General features: G+C 42.5%; 1 protein-coding gene across 5 annotated transcripts in view; it reads right to left on the bottom strand.

Moving 5' to 3' along the window:
* The window catches only part of MAPKAP1 (mitogen-activated protein kinase associated protein 1), a 137907-nt gene that overhangs the window by 14052 nt on the left and 98548 nt on the right, over positions 1 to 25307 (bottom strand). For 4 of the 5 annotated variants that reach the window (XM_019541049.1, XM_019541046.1, XM_019541045.1 and 1 more), the window contains 3 exons: positions 16853 to 16960; positions 8495 to 8635; positions 3017 to 3154 (listed from right to left, as the gene is read on the bottom strand). In XM_019541049.1, the coding sequence (XP_019396594.1) occupies positions 3017 to 3154; positions 8495 to 8635; positions 16853 to 16960 (387 nt within the window). The remainder of the gene's footprint in view (positions 1 to 3016; positions 3155 to 8494; positions 8636 to 16852; positions 16961 to 25307) is intronic. The other variant, XM_019541050.1, reaches the window with a different exon arrangement.

Below are 25307 nucleotides of genomic sequence, written 5' to 3' on the forward strand. Positions count from 1 at the left end.
ACAAGGCCATTAATCTTCACCACATGAGTTTGCCTTATAGGGGGCACTTTGAGTGCCTCAGAAAGGAGCCTTACTGACCTCTGCCACATTTACACCCAGTTTGTATTTAAAGAGCATTTCAAAGTGGCACTCTAGCCATTTCTGCGATGTCCATACTGCACGAGTCCCAGAGACCAGTCAAAAGCTTAGCCATACTGGCTGTCCTTATACCTTCAATCAAGTCCTGAGCGTATCTTCAGTTCCACTGATCATGATGATCAAGCTGCTTTGACAACAGCATTTTGCATAACGGTAATAACTGGCCATATTTGGAAGTTCCTGGAACCACTGATTTTCGTTCAGAAGTATGGAGAAGGAAGCCTAGCGGAGCAATACACAGCTTTATCATAAGCCCAACTATTAATGTCTGCTGAGAGAAGGCAGTTTCCACCCAGTATAACTGCATACCTGCTGTATAACCAGGGTTTGTAATATGTTGCAGTGCACTTCTGAGAGGCTAGATGGAGCATGCTTGTGTTACAAGAGATAAAAACATGGAAACAAAATATATTGCAGAACTCAAACACCTTATCTTTACTCAACCTCTCTTTCTTTGCAGTAATTCATTCAAGGAAGCCCCAAGAATAATTTTTGATGTAAACTCTGCTGCAAACATATATCACTATGCCGATAAAAATCACAGAAAAAAAACCTAGGAACTATAGTGAGTTTCACTCCTTTATGCCACTAAAATAACTTTTCTTTTAAAATTCAGTGGATACAGATCTGTTGCTAAGCATGCCCCTCAGATGCATCAATTCTGGGTTGTCACTACAAATCTCTGGTGTTGTCCTAAAACATGCATTCTGGTATGTCTTTAGTGAACCTGGAGGAGACCAGCAGACTTCAGGAAGAGTCACTGTCACTGTTTCAGAGTATGCTAGATTTTCAGTGTGACAATTATAGGGACTGATGTGAAAGATAGAATTGGAGCCCCAACACCACATCTCCCTTCTGCATCCACTACAAAACCCTCTGCTTAAGGCCACCATCTCTCTGGCTGTGGAAGTCAATCACAGTCTTGGGAGGCTGAAAAAACTCCTTGCTCTTTATGTTGATGTGTCTGCACTTCACTGCGCAGTGGTACCAGCTGTCCAGACTGCATGGCACGGGCTACCTCCACAAGATAACAGCGGTCCAACTGCAGACCACGTGGACATCTGGGGATAGAGAATCTGTTAGTGGCTGTATGATGTCTGCTGGGGGCATGAAGGCTATGATTTCTGAGACAAAAACCTGGGCTTTCCATGCTGGATTTCCAGATGCAAACTTAGAGGTGTATTTATTTACAGGTGCAAAATTTCACTTGGAGCCTGGCTGAAAGTCAAGCCTTCAGGGATTTTATCCAGTATTGCTGAAGGACCGGTCTGCTGCTGAAGCTATACTGTGGATTCCTGCTCTGAGTACATGGGAATAATGCTAGACAATTTGACTGGAAACACCTCTCAGTGCATGTCTGATGCTGAGGTGAGCAGGGAGAAACTGGTAGAAAGACAGAGGAGAGGAAAAGTGGTTTGTCCAGAGATGTGGAAGCAGAAGAGAATGAAGTAAGTGTGGCAAGGAGAAGGATTCATATAATTTTTGACAGAATCTAGGGCAGCTGTGAGTTTTTCCCTCCAAAGTAATATGATAAACATATCACCCAGTAAATGTAATCCACAGAATTCGCTATCTCACTGTCACACCACAGGTAAAGGGTCCAGACGGCATCTTATAGTACAGTCAAATAAAGCATATATATAACAGTATCTGCAACATCTATAGTGACAGTCTCTGTAATCTCTGTACTTTTGCATCCTGCTTATGACTCGAAGTCCTCATCACGGCAGCACCTCTTTATTGTGCATAAAGAACTTGTAGTCCTGTTAATTACTTTTTTTAAATCACTAACAGCACAATTCAAATCTCAAACCTTCAGCCCTTAAACTCACAACATGAGTTTTGTGCAATACTAACATTTTCATTCTGTTTGGGTCTTCCAGAGGAAAACCTCACTGCCCTAATCCTTAGAGGTGGCCAAAGTTTTGCTGAAGCCAAATTCTCAGAGTTAGGTCACAATCCCAGCTGTGTTATCCCCATAACTGGAGCTATTTTGGACTTGCCATGTCCTGACTATTTCAGGTCTAAATTTAACTCTATGAACACAGTCCTTTACATCTATTCAAGTTGTTGCCTCTATAAGGGCTACACTGAAAATCCAAGACCAAGTGCAATAATGTTGAGAAATGTGCAACTATCATGCTGTGGGTTAAACCTTCAGTTGGCAAAAACAGTACGGTCGTGTCCAGATGAGTGCAGCCATGCAGTATGTGGTGCCACAGACATGTCTGCAGTGCCACATACCGCACATTCAGCTGTTCTCCTTACTGCAAGGGAGCAGCGTGGGGTTTGGACCCCTAGATATGGGGTGAAAAAAACCCACACCAAAAGAAAGAGTGGCACATGTGGGGACAGTGTGTGCTGTGCCACTAAAACCTGGAGCCTGGCTGGCCAGAGCCATGCTGTGGCTGATGGCCAGGCTCTGAGCCCCGGACCCCAGGTAAGGCTGCTGGGGACGGCCCAGTGCTGGTCCCAGCCTCCTCTACCCCACCCAGGGTAACCTGCTACGTGCCAAAAGGCCATGGCACAGGTGGTCCCCAGGGACAACTAGTGGCAGCACAAGATGTCTGGCTGCTAGTTGTCCCTGGGAAACCAAATGTCCACACGACGTTTCTGCTACAGCACTTCCATCCATACTGGTGCTGGGGTAGGGTGTACTCTGAAGCTGCACTGAGGAGTGCTAAAAGACCACTCCCACAGTGTGTATCTGTATATAACATGCCTGACAGGAGAATAGAGTCTGATTAACAGAAATTCATATAATGAATAAAACACGTATAGAAAGAAAAGGACATGGGGGCAATATATTCTCTTGGCATCTAGCACACAAAGGCAGAGAGGGAGAGGAGAGAGAACATAAATAAAAAGGACTACTCACTTGGGCTTTTTTCTTCTGCAAGGTCACAGGCGCAGAGGAATTCAGAATCGATTGAAATGGGTTTCTGCTTAATCCAAAACTTAGTGCTGGCCTTCTGATTAGTACAAGGGTCTATCTCCACCTTGTCTCCAGAGATACCTTGGAATCAGAGGGAACAGAAAGCCACAACAGTGGTCTGTTTAAGTGATTTCATATCAACCATTTGACACACTTTATAAATCTTAAAATAGGCTGAGAGTGTATTGTCCTTTTGGGGTTTCTGAAGGAGCAGGAGCTTTGGATGCCAAAAGCAAAGTGATGATCAAACTGTATACATAATCTCTGTGTTGTCCTTCTAGCTTGCTGAAAAAAACGCCAGCAAAAAAAAGGAGTCTCAGGGAAAACATACTTCACAAATATGTAAGCACAGCTGCTCTGAGTGCGCTTGCTAAATGGATTGTGAGGTTTATATAAAGACATTACTACTTTTTTATTACTGCTATTCCATACACGACTATCATGGAAGACAACATCCACTGGTAGTATTGTACCACTACCTGCTACTTATCCGAACAGGCTTCCAGATGAGAACGCTGGGTTCCGAGGATCGTGTGTGTTTTTACAGCCCGAGCATTTTAGAGCCAGCTCTAATTAGGCCGTCTTGAATGCAAGCTGGGGATTCTGTAGCTTCTGGCACAGAAGGCTTTTATTTCTGAACAAGGGCTTCCCCAGATGGCTCCGACTCAGTGCTGCAGTGTCTGGGCTGACCTGGATGCACAGAGGGCATGCTGACATGCCACAGTCTGAGCAGGCAATATAGAAACCTGTAACAGATGCATCTAGAGAGCGAGAACAAGAGAGGCTAACGGTATTACTACTTCATTTGGCTTTCTTGAACTTGGGCAAGAACAGCTTTGCCATTGATCTGGGGCTCCGTGGGAGCTGGCTGAAAGTTGACACTGTGCTGGAACCTACCCTGGGATACGCTTTGCAATTTATAGCAGCCTTTATGACAGTATTACAAAGCAACAGCCTTGCTATGCGGCACTGAAGAATATAGAGGGTCATTGTTTAGTTTACAATTACCAGGTATCTGTTGACATGACTGAACAGACCTCTCAATATGCTTTTCATAGTGAGACCCATGTGGAGCATTAAATGAAATTACATTTTTAGGTCAGGAGGGATCGGTCAAAGTCATGATGAAATAGGCAAAATAAAGCAAAAGTATACGAAGTATTTAAAACAGCATGTAACTGCTACCTCTGTAAAACCAGCAGAGATAACCTTTTTCCTCCTGAGAATTTTGGCTAAAATACTTTAGAAAATATATGCCTGATTTGGCCGGAGCAGGACAAAGAAAAATATGATCCCAAATTTAAAAACAAATAAAATGTCCTCCACGTTCTCCCTCAAAAATTAACCCCATGTGATTTTTCAAAATCAGCCAGCTGCACAGGTCTTGCAGCCATTGCATTTGTATTTTAATCGCATGTAAAACCAAAATACACAGACAGCCAGAGGCAGACATGTACATCAGGTGCACTGCTGCAGTCCTTTCCACTAAATAAAAGGTAACTTTCATTTTAACCCTGGCCATTACAACAGCTTCCTGCAATGCCACAAACAAGTCTTAATTTTTTGTTTAATCAGATACCACAATTTGTCATTAGACATGCTTTATATCAGAGATACCAGATTTCAATTAGGCACCGTCCAGAGTCCAGTTGATACTAGAAGTGTTAAATAATCTGAACAGGCGGAAGCTATATCTGACACTGATTCTGTTAGGAGATTTCACGTCTGAAAGATTGTACCAACCCATTTTATTTATTCTTTCACTGTAACTGTTATTTTTTCAAAATCTAAATGTTTTCTACAGCTCAGGAAAAATAATATTTGAAATGGTAGCTCCTTTTCATTTTTACAAATAAATGAGAAAGATGCTTCATGAGGATAAACCTTTATCCTCACTCTGTTCTCAAAAAGGGGAAAAAAGCCCCACCACTAGAAATATGCTTTTAAAAATTTCATTGTATGGTCCTGCAACTCCAGAATTCACACAGTCAGTCAATATTGTTAATGTACCTTGTTAATTTGATAGGATTTGTCAGGTAACTCCACTGGAAAATTATATAAAACTGTTCCAGATGAACAGATGATAGTGACATGAATTAAAGTGATAGAACAATAGTGGAATATAAACCAGAAATGACACCCAAAGTGGCTGTTGATTTATTGCCATACTGAGTTTGGTTCTGGGCTTCCATGTATATTAGTGCTACAAATCTGGGTCCATTTAGCAGAGAGATGCTCATACATACATCACCAGCTCCTGCTCCAAGCCAAGGTCACTCCCCATTGCATCAATCTTTTCAACAGAGGCTACTTCACAAAGCATGGATTTTGTAACCATCTCAGATGTAACAGACTTTCCTCCTCTTTCATCTTTCTTTTATCATGTAAAATACACTTTAACTTCTATTATTTTTATCTGCAAATTGTTGCTGTATACTTCATCCATTATTTCTGTATCTTGGCATCATTTGCCTTAGCGTGCCCACATCCACAGGAGCACATTCTTTGTCAATGTTGTCCTTTTTGTGTTATTGTGCTTGCGATCTGCATGGATTTGAACCCAAAAATCTGGAGAGTATTAGCTACAGCTTAAAGCTTTTGCAGCCTGCTTTACAGGCTGAATTAGTCACACTCACAATCAAGGCAAAAAGTATTATCCCTCTACAATTTTCCTTAATTCATCCATTTTATCAAGAGAGTTTTTTTTATAAATATAGCAGTCTAGCAAGACTGCTTCGTTCTTGTTTTCTTTGTTGGGGTCTGTAACTGGCCATTTTTTGATGGACTTGGCCAGCAGTAATTTTTCAGATCAACATGCCTTCTTTAGTTTTGATAAAATAGTACATTAATAAATCTTTTTTCCTTACAGCATGTTTGAAACCGAGTAGAAATGTTGACAGTATGGTACATGTGCATTATAATGTGACATGAGTTAAACATAAAAACCCAGACCTTGAAACTGCCATGACTAAAGCTTTCAGCTCCAATAAAAAATGTCAGTCACAGACCGGTCATTTCTCCCTTGATATTTACATAACTCCCTTTACCATCAAGAAGAATTACACACAGGTGCAGAGGACAGGACACACTCCAGAGTTTTACTCCAGATCTCTTGGTAAACCTGGTTTCAGATTCTCTGACTTGCCTTAAGAGACCTGCATTTCTCAGAGTTTTAAAAATAAAGAGCACACAACACTTGTGCACAAATGTACTTTGTAGCATCGTCTCTAGCAGCAGGCTTTAAATAAGGCAGCTCTATTCAAGGGTGTATCTCCTTATGGGCGGTTTTGTACAGGTGATTCTAGTAAGAACTGACAAAATTTACAGATCTGCCGCCCAACATATAAAGACATTAGATTTTAGACGGCACTACGCTAGCCCCCTATTTCATAAACTGTTTATGGAATGGTATTTCTGTCCATTTGTTGCCTTATATCACAGGTTCCAACAAAACTCTTCTTATTTTCAGAAGTAAATAAATAAAACAGGACATTCCCCATGTTCTGCAAAGTGAACAGTGTGAAAGTAAAGCCAAGCTGCTCAGTTCATTGTCCATGATGACTGAAGCACCACCATGCATACACAGATCCTTCCCTTTTGAAAGTTTCTATTGCTTTCAGGGAGTATTTGTAAACCGCAAGTGAGATGACTAGTGGAAACGGAAGGATGTTTTTAAATGCAGCCACTCTGCAGCCCAGTGTTTGCTGGCTCGTGCATATGTTCACGTAATACCACCAAGAAAATCAATACAGTCAATACAAGGGGTCACCTAATGACTTCAGATTCTGAATGCCCCCAGGAAACAGTTTTTTTTCCCCCCCAGGAAAAGCTGTCACTTAATTATTGCTGTTATGCAATATGATTGACAGTTAAACATACTGCAAGGAAAACTCTTTGCAGCCGACCAGCAATAAGCTGTTTGGCAACAAATGACCCTAAACCCATCGTTAAACTTGGACTACTCAATGCACTGGGCTCTCACCTGCTGGATTCAGTGGAGTTTATTCTGCCCCGCAGCAAGAGGATTAGCACATTTAACTCTCATCAGTACTAATCCCAGCTGACCTGGAAGGCTTATTTTTAATGACAGTGCTACAAGAATCAACTAAAGAACCCTAGCACAAGAAAACCTAAGGACATACAATTCATATGTCCTTCCTTGTGGTTTCTGACATTTTCCATTTGTCCTTATAATTAATACCCGATTGGAGTATTTTAATGTAGTGCTGGAACATACAAACATATTGCTACTTGTAGAGCTGTTAAAAAATATGTACATACATAGGGTAGTACAAATCGGGGGAGAAAGGGAAGTTTATGGTCCTTACACTAGTGGACAGGGTCAGCTCTGTCTCTGCTAAACAGGTTTGGCCATTTGTTTCCTGTAACAGCTATTCTCCCTTAACCATTTATCTTTAGTGATCTGTCATGACCTTTTCAAGCTCTCATTTATGACAGCTTCCAGATACAGTGAGTCAAACTCCACTGGAAGCAAACTATCACACCCAGATAGTTTGCTCAAGAGCAGAAAACATGCCTAACACTGTCCTACTTCAATGCCAGCATATAAATCCTTCCTTAACAAGACAGTTCAAAATGAACTGAAAAAGCCTCCAATGTACATATTTTCAGGGGAATATCATTTTTACATATGTTTAGAGTTGTGGTAATGAAGAGACTGTAGATAATAAATAATGGAAACATTTCCCCACCTTAAAGCTATGATTGTCTCACTGAACATTACAGAAATGTATTTTGTAAGCATTGCGGCACTAAATATTTTAGTGCTGAATCATTTTTTAATATAAAGTATTTGCAAGAGTGTCATAGTTCACTTATCTATGCATCATTAATCAAATTTGCACAATTTAAACTCGAGCCTATAAAAGCTCCATTATTGCTTAAAAATTATTGAATGGCTTTTTTATTAAAATCCTGTCATCCCTTAGCTTTCAGGTTTTGCAGAGCATTTAGAAGAGTAGAAAGGCTCATATTAAAACCATTATAGAATGGCAGCTATATTTTGTTCCACTTCAGCATTCTACTGGGCTATAAAAATCTTTTGGTCTGATAAACAGGTTTCCTAATTTTGCAGGGACTGATTTTAAGAAGTTCAGTCAACAATAAGTTTTCCTTTGGGAAACAGAGACAAAAGAGGGGAGGGGGGAAATCAGCAATGGTCTTCTTGTAGAAGGAATATGCGCAAGCTGATTAGAGGGAATAAAAATGCTCAAATATTTCTAACTGTGCTAAGAGAATGTGGGGGGCTTGCTGCAGAAATATTATTAGCCATATTAAACAATAGATTTATAGTAAAACAGACAGTGCTGTGATAGGAAAGTTAAAAGTGTCCAAGATGGACAAACAGTTGCTTGCAACAGCTACTTATTTTCCTTAGCTTTATAGTGTAGATGAATTTACCTAACTGAACATCAGTGGTGAATCGAAGCCTGTGGATCATGCTGACTTTGAAGGACTTGTAATGGTGGCTACTAAGCATATCTTGAACTGTAGCTATATCGATTTGAGGATCTTCTTCTGATATCTCTTCTCCTCTCGAACCTGCAAAAAAAAAAAAATTTTTGACTTAAAATATAGCATACGCAACTTAAACCAGAACACTGAGATTGTCTTGCAATTACAAATGCGGTACTAGCTGAGGTGTACATGGTGATGCTAGCAGATCTTTTTAAGAAAAACAGCTTCAGTATCCATGTATCTGAAGATAGAAGCGGATCCTATACTTGGATCAAAAGCAAAAATATAAACTCACTATGAATATCATATATTAAAAAAATAGGTTTAATTTTTTTTAATTGCCACACAAAAAAAATCTGTGGAAAACCATGATGGCAGGTTCCATTAAGAGGCAATCATATCCTAAAGCAAAACTTCTCTACGGGCAGGTCTACATGTGCATTTAAATGTGACTAAATTTAATGCGCATTAAGCAATTTTTGGCAGGTATCTACACATGCAGAGACTTGGGACTAAATTTAGTGCCCTTGGCACTAAAGTTACTAAAGTTCGTGCCAAGTCCCTGCAGCCCTGCCATGTGCCCCTAGTGGTTGGGCAAACCCAGCGCTAAAGTTAATGCCGGATTACATCTACACGTGCATTAATGTGCTTTTAACTAATCATGCCTGCATTTGCAGGTATCAAATGTAGGTGCGATTAGCCTAATTTCACTATTTTTAGTGCACGTTAACACATCTCATGGACATGCCCTAAGTGAAAGATCTCTCATGCCCAGTGGCTGTGTTCACACTACCCTGCCTCTGCTTCACAGCAGGGACTCTGCATGGGTCTTCTAATCCAGGAATGGTTTTGCCAAAAGTGCATATGTGCCTGAACCAGGAGAACCAGTGCCAGACTGTTCTGGGCTGAAGGGGGCTACGTTTTACACATCCAGCATTCCTGGTAACACAACGTACTGATGCTACCGGACACTGGGATCTATCTAGCAATTCAGCTTTAGTCCACTTTAATATTTTACCATTGTGGGATTTAACTGTCATAGTTACTTCTTTACATTCCCCCTGAATCCATTAAAACTCTCATGTGCCTGACAATCCGGGCAGTGCCTTCATCCTTGTATTGTGAGGCCTATATGAAGAAATCATTTTATTTACTGATTGGTATTCTCATTACTGCTGCAGGTACTAGCTTTACAAAAGGTAACATCTCATTAAGCCAAAATGCCAATTACTGAAAAATATAACACGCTTTTAAGATTTTTACATTTTATGATGTTGGATTAACACCAATTTAAAAATTACTATAACGTGACATAATTTTTTACAGAGTAATTTTTATGCCAGCTGCTAATAAAGCATCGTGGCTCTAAATGATAATTCAGATGCTTTTAGATAAAGTGGTGCATAAATATGATTGAAAATTGATTTAGCTTCTTGCAGAAGATACTGAAGAATGACACATTTTGTTTAATACACCAGCTAATGTAGTCCTAAAAGCGAAACAACTGCCAGTTCACACTCCTAAATTTGCTGTGGGAGATTAATGAAAACTTTATATTTTGCTGAAATTTTAATAATGGGCAGATGAGACGACAGAATTTTACTAGAGGTCTTAAAGCTACAGTATAACCAGCAAAAGGCTTGTCAATTCCTATATATTAATTCTGTTCAAGACTTATGTAGTTGGAGCCGGCTCAACACACTAATGCTTCCTGCATTGACCTCCTACTCTAGTGGTGTAAATTCATATGCCATTTGGGGATTTCAAGTCATAGTGAAACTAGAGTAAGTTTCCATATTTGGATTCTGGCAACGAGGGGATTGTTTGTTTATGATAGGGAAGGCAGCAGCTCCCAGGAGAGGAAAGCTACGGCACGTGTCAAACGCACACGGCTGATTCAGAAGCAGGCTTCCTTTTAATGTGGATAATTTGGGATTTAGAACTACCACCTATTTCTTTTAGCAGGTGCTAACATCACAGCAACGGCCAGGATCAGTCTAGACCTGTGGGGAGGAGGGGAATTAAACCTTATACTCAATATCTTTTGCCCTAGGAAAAAGTTTTCCCCTTTTCAGTTTGTGAATCCACAGCCAGATTCTCCTCTCTGTACTACGCCCTGCTCCCACCACCTGCAGTGAAGTCAGGATCCTAAAACTACATACTTTAAAAGTATATTTTAGAGTATGTATCAAGAGAAACATTTTACAAAGACACTGGCCCAGCAGCCTTCCCCATTCCCCACCTTGTGTGAAAGAATTAGACTAGCAATGTCCCCCGCAACACACATATTAGCTTCCCGGTATTACAATTACAAACAGGACTGTATCATTCGGTATTTTTTTTTTTTTCAAGTCCAATGAAATGGTCCATATAAGTATGCGAATGTGTGCACACCCTCTTAATACTGTAACCATGCCATGCTAGAGAATGACAAGATAAATTGTAATGGCTCCTTCAGAGACATTACAATGTATTTTGTCAAAGACCCCTGTGTTAATGTCTCTATACTATGGATTATCATAATGTATCATGTCAAGCTCTCATGCTGCAGTACTTCAAAGATACAATGAGATATGTCAAACTTTTGGTGCACTTAAAAGCATCTAAGAAACCCTATGGCTTAAAAGGTGCTAGGGAGGAAAGCAAGAAGGGCAGTAATGGAACAGATTGCCTCAGAATAAAAAGAAAACTGACTAGAAAAATAAGTTAAAGGACTGAGTTCAAGAGATAAAACTAGTGAAATGCCAATTTAAAGCTGCCACTTAAATTACCCAATTGCGCTTTAACACTGCAGCATTTCATCCATAACATTTTGATACAACCCACAGAACAGCAATATTACATGGTCAAGTATATTACCGCCTGAAGCCATATCATCTGCATTGCATCCGATGCCTAGCTAAGCATGGTCTGGCTGGGTGTGTATTTGATAGGCAGTCACCAAGGAACACTTTGGTGCCACAGGGACTGCGGCAGATGAGTCAACAGTGGTATTCTTCGTTTGGAAACCACCAACCCACCTATAACGGCAATAGGGATATTAACCCCACTGCCCCAGTCCGGTTCCAGGTTAATTCTGGATTGGCCCTGGAGGGTAATTAACCTTCTGCCTTCTGAAACCCTTCTCATGTTTTCAGTCAAATACAGAATTCTCTCAAAGGTTTTACTTCTTACGCTAAGCTTTGGTATGCTGCAGTATGCACCATTAGCTATTTGCCATGTTCTACCCAGGGGGGAGCAGTATTTTAATGGTCGGGGAACAGAATCACTTTATGTTCCTTAAGCATTAAATAGTTCCTGAAGTACGAAATGGCTCCAATGCACACTCTTCTCCTAGCATCTCCCATCAACAGTTTCTCAGAACACATTATGAACGTTAACACTAGCAATATACCCCAATGAGTATTAATCTCCACTGGATTTTAATATTTGAATATTCTGTCAGTTTTTAAAGGATGAAGGACAACTGCTGAGTTAAGCAAGCTCCATGAAGGTAGACTGCAGTGGAAGTATTCCAGACCCTCTGTGAATCACGGTTACCTTTGCTAATTTGGTTTTACATGCATGGAACGGTTTAAGATTCAGGTCTGTAGGATTTCTATCGTTATTGCTCATGGGACAGAAGCCAGGAATTCCACCATCAGAACAGATCATCTGTCTGAAGATGGCAAGACACTAAGACCCCTGAGGGTGCATTGGATAATAGCAGTAATATCAGTTACAACAGAGATAAATGCCCTGCAGGGAAAAAACCTGACTATAGAACTTGGCATATTGCTCCTTCCCCTGCAGCTTTATAAGAATGTCTCGGAGACTGAAGGAATTCAGCAATGGAGGAAAGAGCCATCTCCAAAAGCTGATTGGAGGCAACATCATAAAAAATACTTTCCACATGCAAGCAGCTGTGAATAAACCTGTCAAATATTTACAGGCCTGTCAGGGCATTTGTAATGGAGATCACAATGTGGCTTTTGAATGTAAAAGCTTCTGCTTGGCAAGGCAATCAGCTAAAGTGGACTCTCCAGGTCTATTATTTAGACCAAGAGCCTATCCAGCAATTCTTCTGAAGCCAGACACTACTCCTGTTACTGGGAGAACAGATTTCTATTTAAAAAAACGTAGTCCTTTAAAAAATGGTTTCTAAAGGACAAAGATGCTAAGTTCACAAATACCTTTGTATTGCTATCATTTCATTACCTATCTAACGAGAGCTGGCTCTGTGAAGTTAAACTGCCACAAATGACTTGGGGGGGGTTTCTGTATAAAAGCAGCAGAAATGAGAAGTGAGAAAAGCTGAGGCTAGGCACTGGAGAAACAGAGCACCAAGGAAGACCACTAGGAAGAGCGCCAGGAAAAGAAACGAGTTTTTCATTGTGATTCCTACAGCAGGCTTCTGTCATCATGGGGCAGGGAGGAAAACACTAAGAAAGGCTCCAGAGAGGTCCATTGCCTATACACTGACCATGAGTTCAGCAAAAAAAAGACAGGTGATCCCTAGAAAGAAAGAAGAGGCATGTAATCCTGATCTTCTTTCTTTCTAGGGATCACCTGGAGTGCAGAATGAGAGCAGCTATTCTCTGATCTTTCTAGGCTTTCACAGCGCTGCCCAAAAATCTGCTGGGCACCCTTGCAAGGCTGCAAGGGACCAACAAGGACCGTCTGTGCTTAGCACTCCAGAACCAGTTCAGATTTAAGGTCTTTGCCCATATGCAAAACTGAGATTACTTCAAGATCACTGGCATCCCCTTCTGCTAGTACGACGTGGATGCAGTTCGGGCGGTGGACTGCACGACGAAGCATAAAAGTCAACCTTCTCTCCTGGGTGCATGGCTCACTTTCAAATGGTGAAAGAAGCAAGCAGCAAAGAATGGAGGGTTGGGTCTAGGAACTTCCAAGCAAGATGCCCAAGGAGTCATCAGGACCGAGGCAGATCCTCCTCCTCAAAGACTAGGCATTCACTGGCACACGAAAATGGTAAACCCTTGGCATTAAAGGTATTCCAGAAACACTAGCTCTAGCACGGCTACTTAAATACAATCAAAATGACATCTTCAAGAGCAAGCACATCTGTATTTTCCCAATAAAACAAAAATACAAGGTTAACTGCATTGCAAAAACATCCCCTTATTACTTTAATGTACTAGTGTATTGCTTAATGAAAGGTCTTAATTGTAATTCAATTAATTACATACACAGAATCCCCAATTACATTTTCCAATAAGACATTGGCTTTGGTACAGGTCTAAAGGCACTTAACCAATATTAATATATTAAGACCAATTTCCCTTGAATACTAATTACTACCTAATGATAAAATGAGAAAGAGGAACTTTCCAGAAGCAGGATAGAGAGAATAAAACTAAATTAGCCATGAATAGTTAGCTGCTTCTCATAAAAGCATTTTAGACTGTAAAATGCAAGCATTCAGTTTAAATATAAATCTCACTTGCAAGCTGAAAAGTTCCAAATATGAGCAATGGTTTATTAGTTGGACTATCACTAACAAACCTTGAAAGCATAGGAGATTTCTTCAGGTGTATTTCTATTAATGAAGTTTTTCTGTTTTACTTCATACTATGAATTATAAACTACATCTTTGCCCAGAATAAACTGGCATCTATTTTACCACCAGCTGTTTGGCTCCATGTGAAAAAAAAAATAAATGAGCATATTTAAAGAATAACAGCTCTCCCAACAAATTCTTCTTTACCAGCATACATAACCAAAGTTCAACAAAAATAGTTTAAAATGTGACCGAACCTAAAATACGGTTCTTTGTATTTGATGTGAAGATTGCCATTGATTAATTATTTTATTAATAAACACAAATGAACCTCTATTTTTAGCCTCATCCAAAGATAGATGCAACATCACCAGGTCCAAGTTCTCTGAGGTGATTTTGGAAACCCTTACATATCACTGTTCTGCTGGATGTTTAGGTGCACACGCCGAGCGCTGTCTCCAGGGTGGTGTCAACCCTCCCTATGCACCAGACCAGAGGCGAGAGAGGCTGGTTAAACTCTGAGGATCAGTCACCATTAAGAAGAGAAGCCACAGGCAAGACGGAGGGATCATGGACTCTCGAAAGGACTCTCACCGAAACACAAGGAGCATTTTAGAACGGCGAAGAGGTGGAGGCAGGAGGTAAGATTGGCACCTGCTGTTTTGTCTAGGTCTGCACAAGTCTTGCGCTAACTGATGCAATGTGACTGGTCCTTGCAAGGCTTGCAGAATGCGTGCGTCCAGTCTCTGTTCACTATTGTGCCTGTGAAGAGGAACCCATGCACAAGGTAGGAGTTCTGGGGGTCATTAACTTACTGGGAGGCTTGAGGTGGCTGACATCGTCTCGGGGATCTAAGGCATCTGGGACATGAGACCGCGAACTCATACCTAGGGCATGTGCCAGGAAGGCCCAGGGGTGAGCTCTGGCTTAAGCTTCCTTGGCTCTGAGCAAACTGAAGGGTGCCCAGGTACAGGGCAGAGCTGCAAACACAATGACCTGGTGAGAGAACACTACCACGTCTGCGTGACACAGTCATCCCAGCAGGACTGCCTGTTCACAGCATTAGACAGGGCACTGGGAATTGGCTTTCCTCTGCCTACATGCATTTTTGATGCACTTTTGCCCATATCTGTCAGCAACAGTATAACCACCGGGTCACTCAGTTACGTTCTGCTGCTGATCCAGAGCTCCTCACAGGAACGTCCACTCTACAGTCCAGGCTGCTAGAGGAGCAGCCTCTAAAAAGACCTCACAGGGAAACGATGCAGAGGTCCAACGAATGACTGCAAGCGATCAGAAGAACTGGCATCAAGGGGAGTTTTTGCAACACTGCCTCAGGTGCCTTGCTGGGCTGGTCTCTCCTGCCACCAAGTCAATAGCAGGCACCCAGGCATTTATGGAAATATGAACCAGGGGAAACCTTTCACTGAAGCTGGTATGCGGGCCCTTGTTTAATAACAACTAAACTGCTAAACTTTTTTGCTGTAGTAAATTCAAATTTGATATACAAAAATAAATTTAGAGATGCACCCAAATCATTAGTACACGCTTCATGAAATTTAATACTACGAAACAGCTGGGTTTGCTGAGCAAGATTAAAGCTTCAGTTTCTACTTCTATAGCCACCCTTCCAACATTTGTGGTCTCCTAGAACAGTACGGCACACAAATAAAGGCGGGGTATCAAGAGGGAAAGGTCTATCTGTACTGGATGTAGGCCAGGAGTTCGGAACAAGAGACCTGAACTCAGCTCTGACCAACCTGATGTTAGACAAGGTCACTTCTGTTGTTTTTAACCTCAAATTTTGCCACTGTTGAATGGGTGGCCCCATCCCTTACATGAGGTAGGCATTACCCCCCATGATGCTCCTTCATCTTTTTATGTCCTATCCTTCTAGGAAGGAATTAAGAAAGAAACACTCTAGCCTGATGAACACAAATAAAAGGTTTGCTCCATAACAAGACCAGAAATTCCACTGCTCCTTGACAAGGGCTCCAATCACCACTGCTAAAATAGGAGACTTCTTGGTAGTGTCTATGAGCTCAATTAAACCTATGCCATTTTTTCGGACTAGTGAAATCAAAATGTTGAGAGCTGCACCACACCACAAGTTGGGCAGATGGAGAAGAAGGAGAAAAGCAAACAAACAGAACTGAGAGCTTGGTCACTGAGAAAGCAGGAAAGTGATGGATGGACCAAAAAGGATCACTGGACAACCCTTACAACTCTGCCTCCTGTTCCAAAAACTTTATGAAACTTGGAAAAAGAAAAAAAAAAAGACAAGAAGGAAAGGAAAAAGGAATGTTTAATTAGCATTTCTAGAGAGAAAATCGTTTGTTCCCACATGTAAACAAACCCCGTGGCTGCACACCTCTGCTCTTGCGGCATCCATGCGGTTAATCTCTTCTAAAGCTGTAAAGAACCCTGGCTCCTTGAGCAGCAATATTGATATGGTAAAATATATTGCAGACTAATGACTTGATCCACTAAATAGTGCTTGCAACAGAAAAGGATTTATATTTCAAGTGTTTTTCAGGGCTGGTCATAACTTTACAGAACAGAGTTTAACAGAAAAAGATTAATCATGAAGTGATAAACAGGATGCAGACTATTTACCAAAAGGTATGAAATCAATCATTTCCCTTCGGAGTATTCTTTTGGCACAGTTGGAAAGTGCCTTAGGAAACAGAGTCTCTTCAAAACTTACTTGCCCAGACGGCACAGCCTGTATTCCAGCATGCGTAACTTATGTGAGCTTAAGCAATTTACAAGAGCAGAAGTGAAAAGGGCAAACGTACTGTTCTCTCGGACCAGACAGAATTCCAAAGTGCTCTGGCTCTCCAAGGTACAGTCTAAGTCTACGGGGACATTGGGTTCACTCTGCTTCTCCAGCCGATACTGAGGACCTGAAATATAAAACAACTTGTGAAATTTTCTGGATTCTAATTGAAGGACAGCTCATCATGTTCAGTTAACAAGAACATATTTCAATTCTAGAGGCAAAGCAGATGGATGTTTATGTCTCAAGCTCTTCCACCAGAAGGGAACTTAGTAATAAAGAAGTGGAGGATGGGATGTTTAAAAAATGCATGGGAAGATAGATTACTTCATCCAGCTCCCACTGGTCACTGGTCTGACACTTCACGCCCCCTTCACTGCCAAAAAAGTACAACAGATGCTTCTGATCTCAACCTAAGTTGCTTCTTTTTATCCCATGTATCAACTCAGGCACTAGAGCTTGCTGTAAAGTCATCAACTTGGATCTTGGAGTGTAAAAATCTTTGATTATTTGGGTACCTTTCTTGAGGTAGAAAAAGTAAAATGCATTTGCTGCCTTTGACTCTGCATACAGTGAGAGCAAGGCAATTGTGAATACTATTGTGAGGCCTGCAGTTTGCCTCAGAAATGCAGCTATTCTCTAATGCTGTCTGGAAGCTGAAGCACATTGTGAAGAGAAGGCAGATGAACTGCAGAATAGCTAAACAATTCCCATTTAAAGACACACTGGGCTCCTTTACTTATCTGAGTTCATCCCTCCCCCAGCCCAAAGTAAAAAAAAAGAGTGCCTTCCTTCCTGAGGGCTCAAACAAATGTACGTGTGCACAGACACTCGGGTGGGTTGGAAAGTGGCAAGGAAGGCTGCCTGCGCGTGAGGCAGGTGGGCGACTGAGCCGGCCACAAGAGATGCTTGCCTCAGTCTGCGCACAACTCGCACAGAATTTTGTATTTTTTACATCTGATTGCAAAAGTTGGTCTTGTGCTACTGCCGCTTTCCTTTTCACTGGTGACTCTATAAAAGCCTACACTTGTGATGCTCCTGGGACTGTCCTCTTATGCATTTGCAGCGGTCACCGGTATTCTTTCCCACATTCCACTATTATCCACAAGATAATGTGAGAGATTTATTTGTCAACAGGAGCGCACACTTCCATTTATCGTTGCTTCCACAGGTAAGAGGTCCCAATGCTAGATGGAGTGTGATACTAGTTTAATGGCTGTAAGAAGCAGCAAGGGTCATCGACATACAAATCTGCTGTACTACTATAGATCTGTATACTGTTAACTGCTGAATATGAAAAAATGCAGTAGGTGTGGAGACAGAATCAGATACAAATATGGCCTGCTACTTCTGACCAATTATTTTCAACTACCTGCAACTTAACTGTCAATTTTTTTGAGCTTCAAGTGTCAATCTGCCATTTCTCAGTTAATTCAAATCTACTGAAAAGGAAGATGTTATTAATTAGACTAGTGTTTGCCAAGTTATAGTAAGTATTGCGATAAATCAGCATGAGGACAACAGGTAGATTTATTTGGTTTTTTTCATGTCCTTCATTCATATGGATCCCGAAGTTTTAGACCTAAAACTGAAATGAAACTATATATGGGGTTCACTTCTCTAAGCGAAATGAGGCCAAGTCCAGGGAATTGCAGGACTGCTAATGGAGCAACAAACCAAAACTTCACATAACAGATTAGCACACAATGAGAAGAGAAATGTATGCAAATGAACCTGCAAGCAGGAACCCAGGCAGTAAGAACTCAGCTTATAAGCAGGAGGGTGGCTGAGACGCTGGGGCCAACATTCACACTTCTACCAGCAGTGTCACTAGACTGGCTGTCAAACACAACCAACTAGGAACTTCATTTTCTCACGTATCCAAAAGAAGAAGCCTGATCATATTTTTGTTCAGTTACTATGATTCAAAGAAAATGATATTCAGGAATTCCTTTCAGTTAGCAAGGAATATATACTCAAACCTTGGCTGCTCAGCAAACAGGGAGTAACTGCATACATTTCACAGACATTAGAGCTGGAAGGGACCTCGGAAGATCATCTAGTCCAGCCCCCTGCCCAAAGGGCAGGAAAGCAGCTGGGGTCACAGGATCCTTTGCAGGCCTTTTTGTTACAATACCTAATGCAGCTCCACCACTAGTTTTCTAGGCTTGAGGTCTTGCTGCGCAATACAAAATCTTACAAATAATTCTACTGAAACAGGTATTTTAAGAACAACCCAAGTATTTTAAAAGCCAATCAGCCCACTTATCCCCATTCTGGAAACTGACCCATTCCTTGCAAAGAAAAGCATTGATAATTCAAAGAACAGCCTATGTTTCTGAAATAAGCACTTTCAGATTACACAACTATTTTTGTTAAACTTTTTAACCATACTAAACTTTAAAAGTGGCTTCTTATACAATGTGTATCTTCTGAAGGGAAGGCAAATACTTCCATCCACTTGACACTTAAAGCACAACCTCCCTCAACGCTCATGTCATGCCCTGGGGGAGAAGCACAAGAGTCTAGAACAAGCAACTGTTTTTCTCAAGTCACTAAAAACACCAGCTGATCTACCGGGCTAAGTATGTAACTAAGGTTTTTAGTGATTCAAAGCATCTCTAAATAGGTCTTAATACAACAAATTTGTTGAAATCATGAAATCTATTCCTTCTCTATTAGTAGTTAAATAGTTCTGAATGCTTTACTGACTTTGAATTATGATAGTATATGATGAAATATTTAAAACATATATAAAAAAATTAAGTCTTTTAGCCTCAGATGGCATGCCTAAGAGATGAAATTTGTTAGCCAATTAATTTTAAATTTACTACAGCAGAGTTTCAATTACAGCTCCTCATTTCGTTTCCCCAGAAGTCATGTGAAGAGCACACCGCATGTTCCGAGCGTATTCTGCTCTTGAAATCGCACATTATTTTTCTGTAAAATGGAGTCTCCTTATTCCTGGTGACTTTCAGAACAGATGCAGAGCCAGGCTATTTGCAGGCCACAGGAGGAAAGCAGAACTGCTCCCTCTGTGCCCAGCACAATCAGCAATTGCACAAGTAGCTGGTTCCAAGCATTTATAAAACAAATTGCACTCCAAGAAAAAGCAGAGACATTTGATCTAAGCACAAATAGCAACGGGAGCAAAGTGTGTACTGCACCATTTCCTCCTCCTGTGCCACAGGAGATCTTGGAAAACTGGCTCAAAAATGAAGCAGAAAGGTGTGGTGGTTACACAAAACTTACTGAGCACAACATTCAAATGAAATACCAGCACAATCAATCTGTGTCTTAAAGCTGCTGTAAGTGGCAAGATCAAGAAGATTCAGGTGGAAGGCACAAGCCTGCTTAGTTCATCTTGCTACCGGGGCACAGTAAAGTGTGATTTCCAGAAGTCCCCATGCAAAACCCTACTGCTTCAGCACCTGCAGAGCAGGCGAAGCAGACGAGAACGGCAGCCTGAGTTACTGCTTCAGCCTCCGAGTTCCTGTTATCATATCACCTTGTTCAAAAGCAGAAACCACTGCAGCATAGGAAATGTTTCACTTCACGAGATTCTGTGAATCCTACTCTATTTGCGCCCAGATTCAGGTGGCAGAGATCAGACCAGTATTACGGCTGTTATCATCTTCGTAACAACAGAATGCAACACGTCTGAGGGCAGCTGGACAAGTATCCCATGTGTCCCGGGAAGCGGGGTAACGCAGGATACTTACCTGCAGCCCTGAACAACGCACATGGGGAACAGCGGGAGGAACCCACGCAGCTCGTGAGCCGCCTCTATGTACAGCTGTGGCCGGCCGGTGACGTCAGCACCAGACGTTGGCCGGCGAAGCTAAAAATGGCGGCGGCCGCAGCAAAGGGGACAGGTAGCCCGGAGACAGAGCTGCTGCAGACGCCGCTGAAGGGGCAAGCCCCAGGGGAGGATCCAGAGGAGGCTGGTGAGCCGGAGCAAGGTTCATCGGGGAGAGAGGCACCCCATCGATATCCCTCAGCGGGCACCGGTGGAGCGAACCCTAGCCTGAAGGAGGGAGAACGGAGGCAGCCACGAGAACGCCGCAAGACGCAGGTGGAGTGGAGGGCCGGTGGGGTGTGAAGGATGGCACGCCAGCAGGCAAGAGCCCGGGATGACCCAGACATGGGGATGTGATCGAGATGGGGTCGCCGACAAGGCCCAGGAGGGCAAGCAGGAATGGCATGAACTTGGAGGCTAAGTGAAGAGAGATTCACATGGGTTGATGGAGGAGCACTGAGTTTCGGTTGTTGCAGGTGAAATTCCCCTGATTGGGGAATTTGGGGTGAGGGCACCCGGGGTATGAGGCATAGGGAAGCTAGGGAGCAGTTCCCGAGAGGTAGCTTCTCGGGGGACGGGGTTAGGAGTGAGGCCCGGCCAAAGTGTGCGCGACCCAGCCCCACAAGGCATCGGTGCACAAGCGGGGAGGGCATGACCCGCTAGGAAGGCCGTAGGACATCATCGAGGTGACCCAGCAAAGGTGGCGTGAGGCCAGGGTGTAGGGGCAGTGGAGCCCCGTGAACAACTGCCAGGCTGGACCCAGGCATCGAGGGACCTGCCAGCCGACCCCACCCATTGCGGAACATCAAGATGTGGCAGGAGAGAAGGGGTCTGTGGCGCGGGAAGACAGAGCTACCTCGACGCTGCTGAGGGCCCGGAAGAGGCATAACATCCGAAGGGAGATCCAAGCCACCACCACGTGGCTAGCGAAAGCCCAGCGGGCACACCGTGAATCGCAACAGTTCTGCCACGGCCCCTTCAAAGCTGGTTCAGCTTGTTAAGTCATACCAGCTGCTACACACAGGCACTGGGGCCATGTGCACGTGGAATCGGTTTTTGGAGGGAGGGAGGTGGGGGAAGGGAACGTGTTTCTCAAATCCCGGAATCTGTGATCCCTCCTTAAGATGCCAGAAAGCTGCTGGCGAGACATGGGTCTAACTCCATTTCCAAACTGGAGCTCTGTGTAAACAGACACTGTCTGTATGAAGCCTACTGGCTGCAGCAGGGTAGAGAGGTCAGGGCCAGTCACGTTTTCCTTCCACCACAGCTCTAAACCTGCTTGTGAGGGCATAGGCCCAGGACCCCTGCCACCGGTACGCACACGGACATACCTGAAAACCTGCATGGTGCATCTGCAAACCCTGTGAGCCTTCTCCCTTCATCCTTTTCCCTGTCATTCCCACCTGGAGTCTTCTCCTAGCTTTAAACTGGAAGTATTTATTTGCTGATGAGATGTCCAGCGAATAGGCGCTGCAGCAATTTAGATGCCATTTTCATAGGGGGTAGTTTTCAGTAGTATGCCCAGACATCCCACTGTTGGAAGCTGTAGTTTTCATTTACCAGCATATTCCAATTTTTAAAGCATCTTTTTTACCCACTATCGTGTGAAACGCATAGCAGGAGAACCAGTGATTTTGGCTATACACAGTGCTCCCACAGAAAATAATATATATTTTTTATTTCAGTTACCGCCATTTCAGGTGCATCTGAAAGGACTAGCTGAAAAGGCAAACAAAAGCATCATTTTAAAACTTATTCCCACTTTAAAAATTACTGCTTACTCAGGTGTGAAGTATAATTAAGATACTGAGTTAAAAACCAGTGCTCAACAATGGCTCATCTCCCTATAGACCACTGACTCTTGTGGTCTGGACCCATGTAAAAAAAGGAAAGTGTCTGAAAAAAAGAGACTCAGTGTCCTTTCTCCTTAATAAATTCCCTGCCAATGTGCATGGTGCAAAGCTGCTGGTGATTACAGCTTTTTGCATAAGCATGATAGTGGCAAGAGCTATTTTTTTGGAACAACTTGTGAATTTCTGCAATTCTATAAATTGCCAAAATCTTAGTATTTAGTTTACAGTCAGATAATGTTTCCTGAGTTTCAGTAAGTAACCCAATGAAAGACCGCTACCACAGGGCAGCTGCTGAGGTAATTTCTAGGGAACAGATTCTTTAAAGAAGTAAATATTGTAAAATTCAGGGAGGAGTGTAAATGGGTCTTTAGGCAGTATCTACCCTTTAAAAATAGGTTTAAAATGTCACAAATCTGTATAAAGCTACACGACCTCTACTTTACAACAGATGAAAAAATGTAAGAGCAATTCTGTGGAGCAGTTATACTGGAGTAAATAGAAAACTCCTTTCAGATGTTCAAATGATGTATTTATAGTAGAAATATCATGCAACTTAATGGTCTAGTAACAAAATATTGCTCTGGGCATTTCACAACAGAATTTCCACGTTATAATACCACCGCTGGAGGTTTATGGATTTCTGCAATGCTGGGACAAGCATTCCACACACACTTCAAAGCAAACCTTTAAAATATGGCATGTGAAAGGTAAAGTGGTCATGCACACCCACGTCAGCCGCTAAGTCTTATCTATTCACGAAAAGACCACAGCTGGAGCACGTAGCTCATCTCTCACTGCAGCTGGCTGAGACACTGGCTCAGCATGCTCACGCACAGGACCATTTGCATGAGTCAGGATGAGAGGCAGCCCTTTGCGAGACATCACCACAGAGGAGCTGGGCCTCTAGAATGGAAATTGCGGGGGGGGGTGTGCAAATGAAACACCTCCCTGTCCCGTGGAAGGGCCATGGAAGGACAGAAGCCACTGTACAGGTGCACCCAATGCGGAAGGAGAGAGAGAGATGAACCAAAAGCATGGTCTGAGCCAAGCCAAGATGGTAAGAGATGAAGCAGTTGTACCTTCAAGCCAACCATTTTTCATTCACAAACTAGACAAGAGGAATTCAAGGGTATCGTACATACCCAAAGGCTAAGCTCTCTTTAGCTCTTGTAGGAGGAGGTGCTATAGTTGAACCCCTGTTCCAGCAGCCTTTGCAGCCAAGTTGCCTTGGGCTCTCTGATCTTATTTTTTGGAGCACACTGCTGTGTAAAATATCCTGCAAATACCAGCAAGTGCCTAAATGTACAGAATTGCAGAAGGCGGCAGGCAAACTCTTCTCTTTTAGCAATGATTTTAATATGCTGATCAGCTACTGCAGAGCAACCTGACCAACTGCAGCATGAAAGTCTATAACCATTTATGTACAAGCAATGCTCTCAACCTCTGGACTCCAAACAGCAAACGCGCACGCAACATTTAAATGTGTGGATCTCCATAATGCACATTCCCACCTGTTAAAATGTTTATCTGCCCTCCAGTGCAGTTGCTAGTTGTTTTCTGGGGAAAGGTCTTTATTGTTTTATTTGGTTGTGGCAAACACTGCAGCAGACACCTTTAATCATTAGGAATTTAAAGCAAAAAAAGGGTGTACATGGGCCATAAGGTCGCTGTAGGCTTCCCACAGCACGATATGAAATTTACCCTTGGTGATGAGAACCACAGAGTATAATCAAATTAAACAATTCCCTCACAAAAGGAGAACGGCTGTGCCTATTACAAACCAGAGCTGCTGCCTAGTTAAATTGCAAAGCCTTCAGAAAGGGTTTTGAAAGCATGACCCATCAGTTCTAATTTTTAAAACTTATCCTTTCAGTCAAGACTAGAAAAAGGCCCATTCCAACTTTTATCTTTACTACAAAGTGCTGTTATCTTGGGCTGATGTCAGGAGCTCTATCTCTCTTTCTGCTGACAAGCAGAGACGAGAGAGATAAGATTGGGAACGAATCTCACTTCTCCGAGTAAATAAATAATCGATACTCATCTAAATGTAAATGAGAAAGTATCCCCCTCTGATAACAGGGCTCTTATCAAAGAGCCAATTTTCTACAGACATTTGGCCTCAACCAAATCACCATCATTCAACCCCAGCCTAATGGCTAAAAATCGTAACTAAATTGAACCGATCACCAGAGATCAACTAAGTTCAGCCATGGCTCCTCCAGGTTCAAATGTTTGCAATGCAATTTTGCCCCCATTAACTTTCAACGCAACGAGGAATGCTATGGTCAGGGGCTGAATCTGCACAATAAACAAACTCAAACCCTTAAAAGAAAACACAACAACTGCGCCCCCTCCCCAAACCGTAAAGCATTTAAACAAAAAACAAAGCAAAGTCAGGCTCTGCCTGTGACAAGTTAAAAGGGATAAAAATGGGGACTATGGTTAAGACTGGGCTCCATATATGACTCTGAGGAACTGGGAGAGCTGCAGATTGCTGCCACACAACACAACTCAACTCATTGTAAGTGTGAATGAAAAAGCACTTCTACCTCTAACATTTGCTGCTACCACAACACCCCTTTGCCTGGGCCCTGGTCACCCTCTGCCCCGCTCTCAGGTCCTCACCCTGCAGCTCCAGTTTAGCCAGTTTGCTTCTGCTGCGCACATTCTTCTCACATGCCCTTCAAACCACGTTGCCAAAAGGCCCTGCAGTTGCAGTCAGAAGTCTGCACTCAGAAGGTTTTAGTTTTAGTTTGTATTTACCATATCTTGAGATGCCCCATAGCAAGCCCTACCGCACCTCACGTGCTCCTCTCTGCGAA

Source organism: Crocodylus porosus, unplaced genomic scaffold, assembly GCF_001723895.1.
Source record: "Crocodylus porosus isolate Cpor-Errol unplaced genomic scaffold, CroPor_comp1, whole genome shotgun sequence".
Taxonomy (NCBI): Eukaryota; Metazoa; Chordata; order Crocodylia; family Crocodylidae; genus Crocodylus; species Crocodylus porosus.